This window comes from Eutrigla gurnardus (assembly GCF_963514095.1).
Source record: "Eutrigla gurnardus genome assembly, chromosome: 22".
Lineage (NCBI taxonomy): Eukaryota > Metazoa > Chordata > Actinopteri > Perciformes > Triglidae > Eutrigla > Eutrigla gurnardus.
In genome coordinates this window covers 18,358,503-18,371,997 of record NC_139933.1, presented here as the reverse complement: position 1 = coordinate 18,371,997, position 13,495 = coordinate 18,358,503, and the positions used below count along the sequence as shown (strand labels likewise).

The 13,495-nt window shown below is 45.0% G+C and overlaps 1 protein-coding gene across 8 annotated transcripts in view; it reads left to right on the top strand.

Annotated features, from left to right (window-relative positions):
- Positions 1 to 13,423, top strand: part of sdk2b (sidekick cell adhesion molecule 2b) — a 278,032-nt gene extending 264,609 nt beyond the window's left edge. For 2 of the 8 annotated variants that reach the window (XM_084002119.1, XM_084002116.1), the window contains exons 43-46: positions 975 to 1,113; positions 5,655 to 5,784; positions 10,582 to 10,638; positions 11,175 to 13,423. In XM_084002119.1, the coding sequence (XP_083858245.1) occupies positions 975 to 1,113; positions 5,655 to 5,784; positions 10,582 to 10,638; positions 11,175 to 11,633 (785 nt within the window). In that variant the 3' untranslated portion in view covers positions 11,634 to 13,423. Of the gene's footprint in view, positions 1 to 953; positions 1,114 to 5,654; positions 5,785 to 10,581; positions 10,639 to 11,174 lie in introns of all 8 variants that reach the window. The other 6 variants (XM_084002117.1, XM_084002115.1, XM_084002121.1 and 3 more) reach the window with 3 other exon arrangements.
- The last annotated feature ends 72 nt before the right edge of the window (positions 13,424 to 13,495 follow it).

Sequence of the window (13,495 nt, the reverse complement as noted above, 5' to 3'; positions counted from 1 at the left end):
TTATACTGGAAGAGAAAAAAAAGCAACGCATTCAACAGAACTCGTTAGCAAAGAGCTGTGTACAACAGTGGTGACGTCATCGTCACTGACTGAATGTGTCATCTTATACAAACTAAAGCAACATTCAAAAGGTCAAGTCTTGCTTGTTGGACTTTGTAATGGAGGCCTTGTGCTTGTGTCTGTAGGAGGTGAGTCACTGCAGGACGCTTCACAAATCACCTAATATCATTGTCCAGTCCATTCTACAAACCACACCAACGTGTATCGAGCTACTGATCCATAGAGACAACCTGCCGCTTCCTGGTAGCGAGTGATTGGTCACAGACAACAGACCATAGCACCATAATGCAGCTGAAAACATATTTAGGGAAGACATAAACGGCATGGGAAGGTAAACGTGGATAAAGTGGATACACGACACTCGTGTTCAGCCTCCACTACAGCCCTGACATAAGAGTTGAGAAGTTGAAGTCCATTCAGACAAGAGTAGTTCATGGTTTTGGGAAGTAGGCTTATCATGAAGAGAGTGACATGAGAGGATTGATACAATGAAGGTAAGAAATACTACCTCTACCTCTAAAATTCACTAAATAACACCCAAAGCTAGACATATTGTGGTATTGGATCTTTTCATGTAACTCAGCTTGAAAAAAAAGCAAATAATTTCTCATTGTGTGTTTAAAGCTGTGCTATTAACACTATGGAGAATTGTGAAAAGAAAATATCAAAATGAACTTATACTTTCCTTGTGAAGACATGTACTCCCCGTTTTTCTTCAGGTTTATTCGCCCATGTTGTCATTTTGCAACAAAATTTAATCGTCTAATCCCCATATTTGTGGTCTCTCCTTATTCTTCATTTTGTTCACTCCTTCACCCAGCGATCACTGGGTCCTGGGTCATCAATCCTCCCCGTGCACTAACCTGCTCTCCATCGGGCCTGTGGTCACACAGTGTCTCTGTACGTTTCTCCAGGGAACAACTCCAACTGTAACGCTCTGACCCACGGAGACATGGTCAGCCTGGACGAAGGTCGCTTCCCCGCCCTGGAGCTCAACAACCGGAGGCTGTCTGTGAAGAACTCCTTCTGCAGGAAGAACGGCGTCTACACCAGGTCAGTGATTTACACGCAGCATCAAAACCACACATTAAAACGTTCTGTTGATCATATTCAAACCAGAAGCTCGATTTACGGTCAAAATGAAATAAGATTAAGATCATTTGGCTATCAGAGGAAACTTTTTCTCATGCCTGAAAACATTTCAGTCTTCTCCTCTTGACAACTAGACTAAAAGCAGTACTAGACACCATGTAGCTTCTCCTGTTTTTGAAAAAACATAAACAACAGCTGTCAGGACATTAAACACCAATGACCTGTTGATCTAGAAGGATCATCGTGTACCAGTGGCATAGACGTCAGTGCTGGAAAATAAAGGAAAGTGACTTCTAAAAGGCAAATTGAATCTTGGATCTGCAGAATGGTGACCCCCCTAAAAAGACTCACTACGGATTCCCTTCTAACGAGCTTCTGTATTTCGGTGAATCCCACCTGTAGACATGCAGCATGCCGGGTCCGTGACCTTGTTTCAAGCCAATCTTAAAAATAGCACATCTGGGCTAAGAATACTGCAGGGTCCAACTCTGGATCCGACTTAATCATTTGCATTAGATCATTAATACCTTTTGTGGTAAGAAGTGGATTTCGAGGCAGCTGCAGTCATGTTGTTAAGGACGAGATGGGAGTCGGAGGAGACAGGTGCACTCTGATGTTTCACCAAAAAGGAATTAGAGCCTTGTGTGTGCATGAGTCTGCATGTTCATATAGTGAAAAGTACATTTGTTTTGTGTGCGAAAATGTCTATGTATGTGTGGATGTGTGTGTGTGTGTGTGTGTGTGTGTGTGTGTGTGTGTGTGTGTGTGTGTGTGTGTGTGTGTGTGTGTGTGTGTGTGTGTGTGTGTGTGTGTGTGTGTGTGTGGCCTTGAGGACAGATCAAAGCAGCTCTGAGTCTTTGAGGAGCTTCCAGGCAGCTTCCTATTATGTCTCTGGGTTTGAAGGGGGGGTGGGGAGTCAAAGAATGCGCAGATGTACTCTCAGACTCAGCGCTCTTTGAACTCGTCCCATAGCGGAGGAGCCCAAATCCCAACACCTGAGCCCCCCGATTATAGATTAATGCCACATCTTGATCCCCGGTCTCAGAATACCAAAGACAGGATGAAGTCCTCCGCCCGCTACCAGGATCAGAAATCAAACATTCCTAATCCCACTGTAGTCATTGTAATTCAGAGCAGTGCCAGGCAGCAAATGTCATCCGTGTTTGATTTTGGATACAGAGATTTTCTCTGTGTGAGGACCATTTGTCCAGAGTTTAACAAAATGGCCGAGAGGCATGACAGTAAATTCAATCACTGTTGCAGGTCGGTCAATGCGGTTCGCTCTGAGCCACTGTCAACGGAAGCTGTTGCTACTTGAATTGCCTTTCTGTCTTTTTAGTGATGTAAGGATATAAAATGAATGGTAAGAATAGAATACAGTACCACTGACTTGAACCATCTTGAGTATTATGTGCTCTACAGCTGACAGCACATAAACACCTGCTAGGATTGACACGCAGGAGTGCAGATGTGCTTTGGGGTTGAGGTTCAGCATCCAGAAGACCACTGTTTTACCGCCGCTGTGATGAAGAGGGATTAACAGCATCATTCCCCTATCATATCATTCTCTCTCTCTCTCTCTCTCTCTCTCTCTTTCTCTCTCTCTCTCTCTCTCTCTCTCTCTCTCTCTCTCTCTCTCTCTCTCTCTCTCTCTCTCACAGTGACACTGATTTGTGGTTTCAGGAGGTGTTTTAGTGAAAGTCATTTCATTGTAGATTAACATGGTTTTAAACACCGTTGAGTGACAAAAGCTCATGAACACTCAGGACATGTTAATGAGCCCCTACAGGCGATCGCAGAGCCTGATAATAACTCAAATAAATCCCTGGTTAATTTGTGTTGATTGTCAGCACAGTCACATAATATGTCTGTAGACACTTGAGTTCTGTAGAAAACCCTCAACTGGACGCAGAAACCTCTCCGTTCGTTAGCAGACCTGCAGTACATTTTATGCACGTAGCTCTCTGGTGTACACTTTTCCTTCCACTCAAGTTCAATGAATTAACTCTAGTTTAATATAACTCATCAGGTGTAATTGAATTACAGCGTCCTTCTTTTATTTCCTTGCAGAGCTTTTCCATTTTGTCCACACCACTCTGAAAATAACACTTGTGAAACTGCAGGAATTTACCCACAGCATTTTTGAAATGCTTTCAAAATGTGTTTATTTGGAAAAAATGCTAATGTGGTCTCGACGTGTACGGTGGCTATTCCGCTGGCAATGGATGGCGGAGCCGGCGCTGCAGACCTGGAAGTCTACAGGAGCCTGCGTGTCCCAGCAGTCTCAGCCAAACCAGCACCAATCAGCAGAAACAGATGGGTGTTTGTTTAGCAGGACCGGCGACAGTGGAAAGTGCGGAGGAGCTTAGGCACAGAGAGCTTTTTTTCCCCTCTCATATTTACTTAAAGAACGCCTGACTAGACCACACCATTTAAGGGAATGTTTTTCCAGCATGTCATCCTTCTCTGCCCTCAGTTTCTCCCTGCTCCCTCTTTTCTTTCAGCTTTCAGGTTAACTCAACACCTCTCCTCGACCCGATTCTCACTCCAAGCCAATCTCAATGATATATTATCATATATTAACTTATTTGATCACTGTAGGATGCCACTGATAGACTAATGCAGGCAGTCATTCACATAGGCTCAGATTACATTTGCCCTGAAGAAAGCCCGAGGCTGCCATTTGTCTGATGACCCCTTGAGCACCGCGAGAGTACAGTTCATGATTTAGTCACAAGGGCCCGGTGGTTTGACATTCCACAGACCACAGTGAGGACTGGATCAGGGGGAATGATTTATTCCAGGAGAGACTGGCTGTAGGGAGCCATCTCATGAGTGTCCCATGATTCTCATCAAGCTGCTACACACCCAGACAGACAGCGATACACAGACTACAGAGGAAGTGCTTCCCACCTCGGGACATTGCACGGCTTATGTTGCTTGTTTATCAGAATGTGATTTAATAAGATTTCTGAATTCAATAAATAAAGGCCAAAGGTTATTTACAGGACAACAACTTAATTTGCACAACTTTGACTGCTGTTTCTATTAGTTATGGTGTCATTGTCCTCACCAAAGTCTGCTGAGAAGAAACACAAAAGTTAGCAGGCGTTCAGACCGCAATCCAGGCCCTGTTTGGGTGAGGCGATGGGTTACAAACCAGCATGTCCAGTTTAAAGTCCCAGTCGGCAACATTTTTTTTGATCATATTCACTGAAGCCGACACTATGCTCCGATAGAACGACATAAATCATCCGGTTTTAGAAAAAAAAGCGCGCCACTACATGCACGTAGAGCCTGTCGACCGGCCCGGATCATCCTGTCCAATCAGCACGCAGGGCTGTGTTCATGCACACACAGATCTTCCCTCGGGTCGTACCACTATCACAGGGGGGAGGTGGAGGGAAGTAGCAACAAGCTTCCAATTCCTCGGTTTAAAACTGAAACAAGGTCTAAAACAACCAAGGAAAGGAAAACACCGGTGGAAAAGAAGGAGAAAAAGAAAGATGGCGACGGTGCCCGTGATAAAACCAGAGTCAACATCGGACCCGCGTTTCAAAGGTGGCGTGATCTAAGGGATTTCAAAGGGCACGAGTCGAGGGGGAGGAGCTCGGTGGTCGTGGGGGAGGAGCTCGGTGGTCGTGGGGGAGGAGCTCGTTGGTCGTGGGGGAGGAGCGTGAGAGTTGTAAACATTAAAAATCTGACAGAGTGCCCTCGATCCGCCGGACTTGCCAACTCGGACTTTAAGTAACAGATTTGTGAATGTGATAGAATGTGTCCGCACATGACACTTCAACCTGCCTGATTGGATAGTAATCAGATATATTTCGGGGTCAATGGAGCGGCTGTAGAACACATTTAATTTCCTTTAAATTATTAACAATAAAAGTCTTAGAAAGTATTATTGTCTCCTTACTCTTCCTCCCTGCAATATTAGTGGACTTGTTTTTTCGATGGATACGCCCTAACAAAGATAATCCTCTGATAAGTACATTTAATCTGTCAAGCCTATGTTTGAAAAGTAGTTCAGGTTGTGCCCACATGCTGTCTGCACCTCACTAAGATGAGAACACAATGCGAGGCAGGGCACCTTGGCAGGTGGTCTGGCTTATCAGATCCCAATGCAAGCAAGATCCAATCTCAGCACGTACAGACTTGGCAGTTGACGCGTCCTGGCATGGTCACATGACAAAAGTCACCTTGAAAAGACACGTGAAGCCTGCATAGTTATTGCAGCTGTAACTATTTCATCTTTTGTTGCAAAGTAATGTGTAGGAATACGTCATTACTTTACAGTCCCATGAATGGGTGTTCGGCCACAGCGGCGTTGCAGCAACATTAATATCAGTGCATTCACTCAAATGTTAGAAATGAAGACGGGAAAAAAAAATAATAGTAATAAACTGGATTTTGAGTGATTTTGAAATACAGTGTAAAGGTAGACACAAGTCTACCAAGGTTGATTTGGATTATTCTGATAATCGGTCTTTATCTTTACCCAGGTCTCCTCCTCGGCCCAGTCCAGGGAGTCTTCACTATTCGGACGAGGACGTCAGCACCAAGTACAACGACCTGATCCCCGCCGAGAGCAGCAGCCTGACTGAGAAGCCCTCCGAAATCTCAGACTCACAGGTGCAGTAGCAGCTCCTTTTTTCAAGAAAACCATCTCGTCTTGTGTCTGGGTGTAAAGTGTTCAGGGTCTGTCTGCGTGTCTGTGTGCACGCTGTCTTCTCCTTGAATTCCGCTTTGCATTGTCGGCCGTGTAGTGTTTCCTGTCCATTCATGTTTGTGTCCGTATGTTGTGTTTTCTCTGTCATTCAACTGAATGCAATTTGGCCTGCAGAGGTTATGATATCAGTATAGCAATGCACGAGGCGAGATGAGAGATTAATGACTCATCTTTGATGGCAAAGCGTTTTTTTTGGACCAGGCAGTGACCTGTGGAGGACATCACTCTGCAAACAGCCACCTGCGATCCAGGCCGCTGCACTGAGCTCTACTGTTATGTAACATGACGAGAGCGCATGCACTCTGCAAAGTTTATTTTCAAGTTACATACTGGAAGGTACCTCAGCCAGGCAGCCTATCCAACTTTCCGACTGAGTTTTCTGTTACTAAGGTCAGAGTCAGTAATACTAGACTCTGAGGAAAACTTAAATACTGTATTGGCTTTCACTCATCTTCTGTGGTAAGATGATCTAAGTCAAATATCATGGTTTTAAATCTCTAGTTTTAGAGTCCTCTATGCAGACACTGTCAGGACAAATATTGCTAGAATATCTCACTTTGCTATGTGCTGAGCCAAGTAAATGAGTGCAATCAATACATGTTGTCTTTCTCTCTGTCTCTCTATCTTCGTATTGATCATTCTACGTGCCGCCCACCATTATTTCTCTGATTTCCTGACTTGAGTCTATTTCTTTTGGGGAATTTCCTTCATCCCTACATGTTCTTTTATCTGTGTTGTTCCCCCCCACTCCCCCGTGTATTAAATGCATCTATGTTGTTTCTGTTCTGTTAATGTCGCCTCCCTCCCGCGGCTCTCTTTGGTTGAACCATGTTGCGGTATGCAGTCTGGTTTTGATCCTAGTCAGAAGAAAAGGCGTCAGGTCCTGAGTTCCCCTCGCTTTCAGGCTTCTTTCAGTCTTCTCTTTTATGTACAAATTCTTTACTCTCTGCATTTCTCAAATTATCTCGGAGCATCTTTCAGCTCGATGTGTCCCTCGTGTGAATTCCGCAGCCAGAAATCTCTCCCCACCTGGCCTTATCGGGACCTAAGTCCTATTTCCAGATCAAATGAAAATCTCCCGACAATGAATCGTTACAGACAGGACCTTTCACAGCACGATAACATCCCCCTCAAATGAATAAATTTGGAATTTCATCACCTGTCCTGACATATCTACTGTTGGCACTTGTGTATTGTCAAACACCGCCTTAATACAACCCCCCCCCCCGCCCGACATGACGACGCCTTCCTGTTGCATCTCTGCACATCATGGCTTTGATGGGCGACACCACACAGCCCTGCCTGCCGTGCCCCCTGACAGGCCACCAGATCAGCACCCAATGGTGCTTCGGTAAAATCCAGGAATGCTCTTTGAAGTTTCATTGAGCGGATAACTCTGAGCTATCAGTGTGACATTGTGATGTCTGTCCTCTTTAACCCCCGGAGGCTCCAGCAGCAGGTATAAGATGACTATTGTACTCCTCCTGAAGAGGGGATGGAGGAAGCTAACATTGACTAGGCAAGACAACGAGGTCAATGCAGGGAGTTGCCTATTGGCTCAGTGACCTTTAGAGTATGAGCGTTCTCACTCTGTAAGGTTGTCTCTGTGACATTGTGTTTATCTGTCATTTAAGGCCGAAACCAGTCAGAGATAGATGATCTCTGAGTCAGAGATTGTAGATTACACTCTCTCTGCAGTGTGGCATTCCGTGGGAGAGAACTGAATATGTCTGCTTTCTCTTACATGCTTTCTGCCCCTCCCTGTCTCTGTCTATCTCGCACTTCCTCCCACTCCTCGCCTTTCTCTGGCAACGGAAGATTTTTTGGCTGGGCCTCAACCGAGAATACTTGCTGTAATGTTTGGATTGTCTCTCGTGACAGCGCGCCACATTGTTTTGACTGGCCCGGTCTGAAGTATGATACCATAACCGAGGATGAAGGGAAAAGTATGACAAATAAATTTGATTTAACTTGTAATAATTCAGAACTCTGCACATTAGACAGGAACGTGGGGGGAGAGAGACGGAAATGGTGGAAGGAGGAATTGTGAGATGAAACCTGGCCTCACGTAGTTCATTAAACTACATACGGGTGACAAATTCTGAAAAGAAAAAAATAACGAGTTGGAAAACGCAGGAAAAGCATATGCTTCAATTGCTCTCATTAAAGTCTGCCGGTCTGGGACAGCACTAATGCCCAACAAAATCTCAAATCCCTTGATCATAGTTGTTCTGAAGCAACATACACTGTAGAACTACGAGGGGATTGGAACTGCTATATCCCTCCTTTTATTTTTCCTTTACTTTTGATGCAGCAGCCATTTTAATATGCCAAAAACACATCTTTTAATTCCTGTTTTTCCCCTCCTCTCTAATCTTTTTTTTTCTACACAGAAATGGCTGAAAGAGTAAAACATGTCTGTACTCCGAATGTCTCTGGTCTTTTTAATCCCCCTCGAGCCCCACATATACTGTCTTTGTCTCTGTGGACCCCTGCTGTGTTCACTTCATCAATGAGAGTGACATAGGCAGCCCCCCCTTGCTTCCCCTCCTCATTGCAATAATCCATAACTAGAGGACAAAGGACTGACCCACTCTGAGGTAATGGGGCTCCCCAGGAGGTTGTTGTTTCAGTCTCACGGCATTACCGTATATAAACCGTAGGAAATACTATTATTAACAAAGCATTTTAACCCTTTTTGAATAACTTATGGCATAAATATAGATAAAAACAAGAATAGCGTTAATGCTAATATGACATGTTAAATTTTCAGTTAAACTCTGTCTAGATGGAGATCAAAGTTCAGGGGGACAGATTGTCCAAACACCTGCTCTTTTTGCCAATAATGACCAGTTTATCTCCACCGTAGGGCAATGTTCTCCTATATTTAATGCACAGTCATTGTTGTGTTCTCCCTGTTTTCCCTCCCCTGCTTTGTTCTCCTGCCTACGATGTCAGAGATGCTAAAACAGGAACCACAGGGCAACTTTCTAATACCGATGAGAAAATAAACAACCGTCAAGAGGTTTCACCGGTTAATTAGATAGATGTCTTAATGTCTTTCTCTGCCTGATTTAACATCATAACGATGTAAAAAAAAAAAAGCTTTATATAATTATATAATAGTCCCTGGCAGGCTGGTGTGTGTCTGTCTTCCACACAGCCTTGAATACATATGACGGCTGTTCCCTCGAGGCTCAGGTGCAATGCTGCATTTCATGCCTGGAGTCTCTTCCTTTCACAGCGCTCGGCTCCATAATTAGCGGCTAACGAGTTGAAGCATGGAGCTGTTTCATGTGCCGACAGCGTCTCCACGCCGCTTCCTCAAGAGTCAGAGCAACTGTTGAGCAGCTAGGCAGCGGTAGGACACCACGCGCTGTGTCAACACTTGGTCTGCACTCACTCTTCCCCACCACCACCACACACACACACACACACACACACACGCACACACACACATCTCAATGCTGTGTTAATTCTTTTAGAGTGAGGTAACGCCACTTGAAGTGGCTCAGCATATCTTGTTGGTCCACTGTAAATGGATGTCGTTGTGTTGCAAAACACACTGGCAGGACTGGAATGCGTTTCAACACTGGTTGGCCGCAACTATTTACTATTGGGCAACAATGTAACCAATGTACCGCAAACATGGAGAGACGCTGATGCATCTCACACCCCTGCTCACTTTATTGAGTGGAAAAACAACATAAAAGAAAAGCCTCAAACCTTGCTGGACAGAATGTCTGACATTGATTTGTTTGTGGAAAAGTATGTGCGTGGGGTGTGAGTGGGAGACTTTCCTTTGTGTAGAACCAAAGAACCAAAAAAAGCAGGATATTCAACACAAGCGTGGCTTGTTTGGACATTTAGAAGCTCTACTGGCAAAAGAAAAGTCTTGCTGTAAGGGGTTGGTCAAAGGAGACGTGTTGAGGCTGAGGGAAATCTGAGCCTCCTGCCATATGTATCACATATGTGCTGTGTAATATCCAGCACAGAGAGCTGAGTATCCTTGGAGAGTGTGTGTGCCAGCAGCCGTGTCCATGCATGAAGAAGATTGAGTGGGATAATGTGAGGGATGAGAGAGAGAGAACTTTGAGACAGTCACAATCATCGGCAGCACGTCTGCGGTGTACTTTTCTGAAAAGAATAAGCCTCTTTGGGAAATTATGCGGTGACAATTCTTGGCAGTCGGCGGTGTATTAAGTTCTTTGCATCCAGGTGATTAATCACAGGCTAGTTAGCCAATTGGCAACTTCCTTTCAAGGCAATTAGTTGACCATGAGTAACCCCTCCCCCGCCCAATGTTCAATGATGACATCGCTTTTTGTTTGACACGCGGAATGTAACCTGACATCTACACAATAGCACCTGGAGCTCAGCCCAGCTCAGAGGAAGGTCAGGCAGGAGGATGTGCTGAGGTCACTGTCCTTTTCTTCACAGATGGCTTCCCACGGATTTCAAAACTGAATTCTTCTTCCTTCCAAATTAACTCACAATTTCTGTCTGAGAACGTGCTGCACCACCTACGTTGCTTTTTTTTTTTTTTTTTGCATTTCACACCATTCACACCAGAATGGCACAAAGGATATATATTTCTATATGTATACCATATTATGATATTCTCATCATCATGACTGGGCCATTTGAATCATTCTGTTACGGTGATGTACTGTAAAACCCATTGTTTTGTTCACCCATAGGAGGCGCTGGTGTTTTCATATGGGACAGGTGGCCTACATACACTTCCACTGCATTTGGTGAGGTTCCTGTGGCTGCCTGCTTTGAATGTTTGTCACCCGATAGGTGACTGGTTCCTGTTGCTAGTCCCCCATCCAGTCCTCTCCCCCAGATTCCCACTACAGGTTTGAGGTGGCGCACTGTGCTCCACAACCCCCAACCCCTGTCTTGCTGGCGCAGTGGGGGGTACTAAGATCTTAGATCCTGAACTTACTGATTAAAAGTCCCGAAGATAAATTGACCTTTGCCATCTTGTGCTGTCCATTTAAATGCACGCTTCAGTAACATCCTTTCGTATTCATGCTTTGACCATTTTTGCCGTCCATGTGTTCCTGTGCTGTGTTGTAAATGTGTGTGTGCGTGCGTGTGTGTGTGTGTGCATGTGTGTGCTGTTTAGACAAGGGTGATTGTTAATTGATGACTTTGCTCAGAATATTTCAATAACATCATGTTCATTTGCATTTGTAGCCTCAGCATCTCTAACCGCTCCACATGGAAACACACGAGTCATCACACGCTCACGGCATTCATCGCTGTGTGTCTGTTTGTTTTACAGGGCAGCGACAGCGAGTACGAGGTGGACCCCAACCGCCAGAAGACCCACTCCTTCGTCAACCACTACATCAGTGACCCCACTTACTACAACTCCTGGCGACGCCAGCAGAAGGGCATATCCCGCGCACAGGCCTACAGCTACACCGAGTCCGAGTCGGGCGACCCGGATCACTGCGCCCCCCCGCCACTGCCTCCTCTTCCTCCGCTGCCACCCCAGCTCAGCTCGCCTAGCCCCCAGCCTCAACAAGCCCAGGGCCAGCCTCAGGGCCCGCCCCAGTGCCCACCTCAGGGCCCACCCCAGGGCCAAGGCAGCCTGTTTAGGCCCAAAGGTAGCCGGACTCCCACACCATCCCAGCAGAGCTCCAACCCCCCCAGCCAGCACAGCACCCTCTACAGGCCCCCAAGCAGCCTAGCCCCTGGCTCGCGGGCCCCGATCGCTGGCTTCTCCTCCTTTGTGTGAAAAATGCTGAAAAAGGACATGAATATTTCTGGAAGTATCTACCCACCTTGTGTTGAAGGAGAACAGAGTAAAGCGCAGTCAAACCCATTCATGTCATTAACGCCTTTCTTGCTTTTATTGCTCTTCTTTTTTTTCCTTTTCTGTAGTCATTCTGGATACATGCGGAACAACACTATGAGACTTATCAGAGCACTGTTTTTATTGTTTAATGTGTGGAAGTGTGCCAGTGTAGATTTCTCTCACCAGTTGATAAAATACTCTCTGCATCATCTATTCACTTTTAATTTTGCGATTTGAACTATTTGCATGCGTGACTTTATTTCCTTTTAAGTACTTTTCTTTAAACACATTCAAAAGGTAAATCGCTTTGATTCTGTACAGTCACAAGAATCTCTGAAAACACACACTTATAAATACATATATAAATATATATACATATATATATAGTAGATGTACCCAAAAGACTAAATCAAGTCAATGCAGAGTCCACGGAGATGAGAGTGGAAGTAAAAGGACAAGTGTTCGTTGGGACTGGATGAACTGGATACAAAAAAAACAAAAACAAAAAAAAGAGGAAGTGATAAAAGACAGACTTGGATGTGGAATTCATGCCAAATTTGTAAACATTTTAACGTGCTGGCCGGGAGAGAGTTCATAACGGACATCGGCGAAAAACAATCGTGGGCTTTCAATGGAAACAGCTCTCTGGCCTTCAGCACACAAATGCATAAAAGAATTGGATAACTGGCCAATGGCGGGGTCCAAATGGCGATGACTGTGCCGTTCCTGAAGGATCCTGCAGATATATGAAATGAGTGTAAAATCTGTTCAAGTGAAAGTGTTGAAATGTTTTTTTTTGAGTGTGTCACAGTGGATCAGAGATGCCTTCATAGAGAAAACCCTTTTTATTTATGATATCTGGCACCACGTTGTTAGGGGACTGCTGACGGTGCCCTCGGCTGCAGCGTCGTCATAACGGCTGGCCTCGCGCTCCCAGCGCCTTCGTTTAATCCTGACAGATGTGGGCTGTGAATTAATTTGCATTCACAACTCATACTTTTACACCCTTTGCCGGCTCACACACACACACACACACTCATATCAGACTCATTCTGCGTACATCGACTGAAATGCTTTGAAATCCAACTTAGGAGCGTCAGAAGTGTCTGAAGTAGAGCGGCACAGTCACATGCGGGCACAGCTGCTGGTTCTGCTAAAATATTCATTGTGAGAAGAAACAAAAGGTTGTGGTTTTTTTTGTTTTTTTCTCTGTCACTGCTCACAATCACGGAGCAGCGCTGAGCCCTGCACCAGGAGATGATGTCATTGAATTGCTTCACCTCTTTCCCTTTTGTGTAATCAATCACTCTGTACTATTCAGGTGTGACTGTATTGTCCCAAATGCTAATGCGCGTGTGCGTGTGTGTGTGGGCATGTGTATGTGTGCGTGCCATTACACTTCTTGTTGCGTAAGCTTTACCGATCACTCACTGTGTGTCTGGTTCTAAAGAGATTGTCCTGCAGCATCTGTAAACCTGCCTGGAGTGATGCCAGCAGAGGGGCCGGCACTATCCAGCCCACCTGTTGAGGCGCGCTCATAACGCTATAGTGAAGACTCAGTGGTGTGTTCCTAGTTTCCATAGTTCAAAAAAAGCAAAGAAAAAAAAAAGTCACCTTCTTTTTTTTCTGTGGGGTGATTTAATTGTACGCAAACAAGCGCTTATCATGCAGAATCTGAATGAATATATGATCACAGTACATTTCTGAAATAAATTATTTTTGAATGTTAGCAGTTCTGGTACTCAATTGGTAAAAGTGCACGGGGGGAGCTGGGCTGAGGCGGCATAATCTGCATTCAGTGT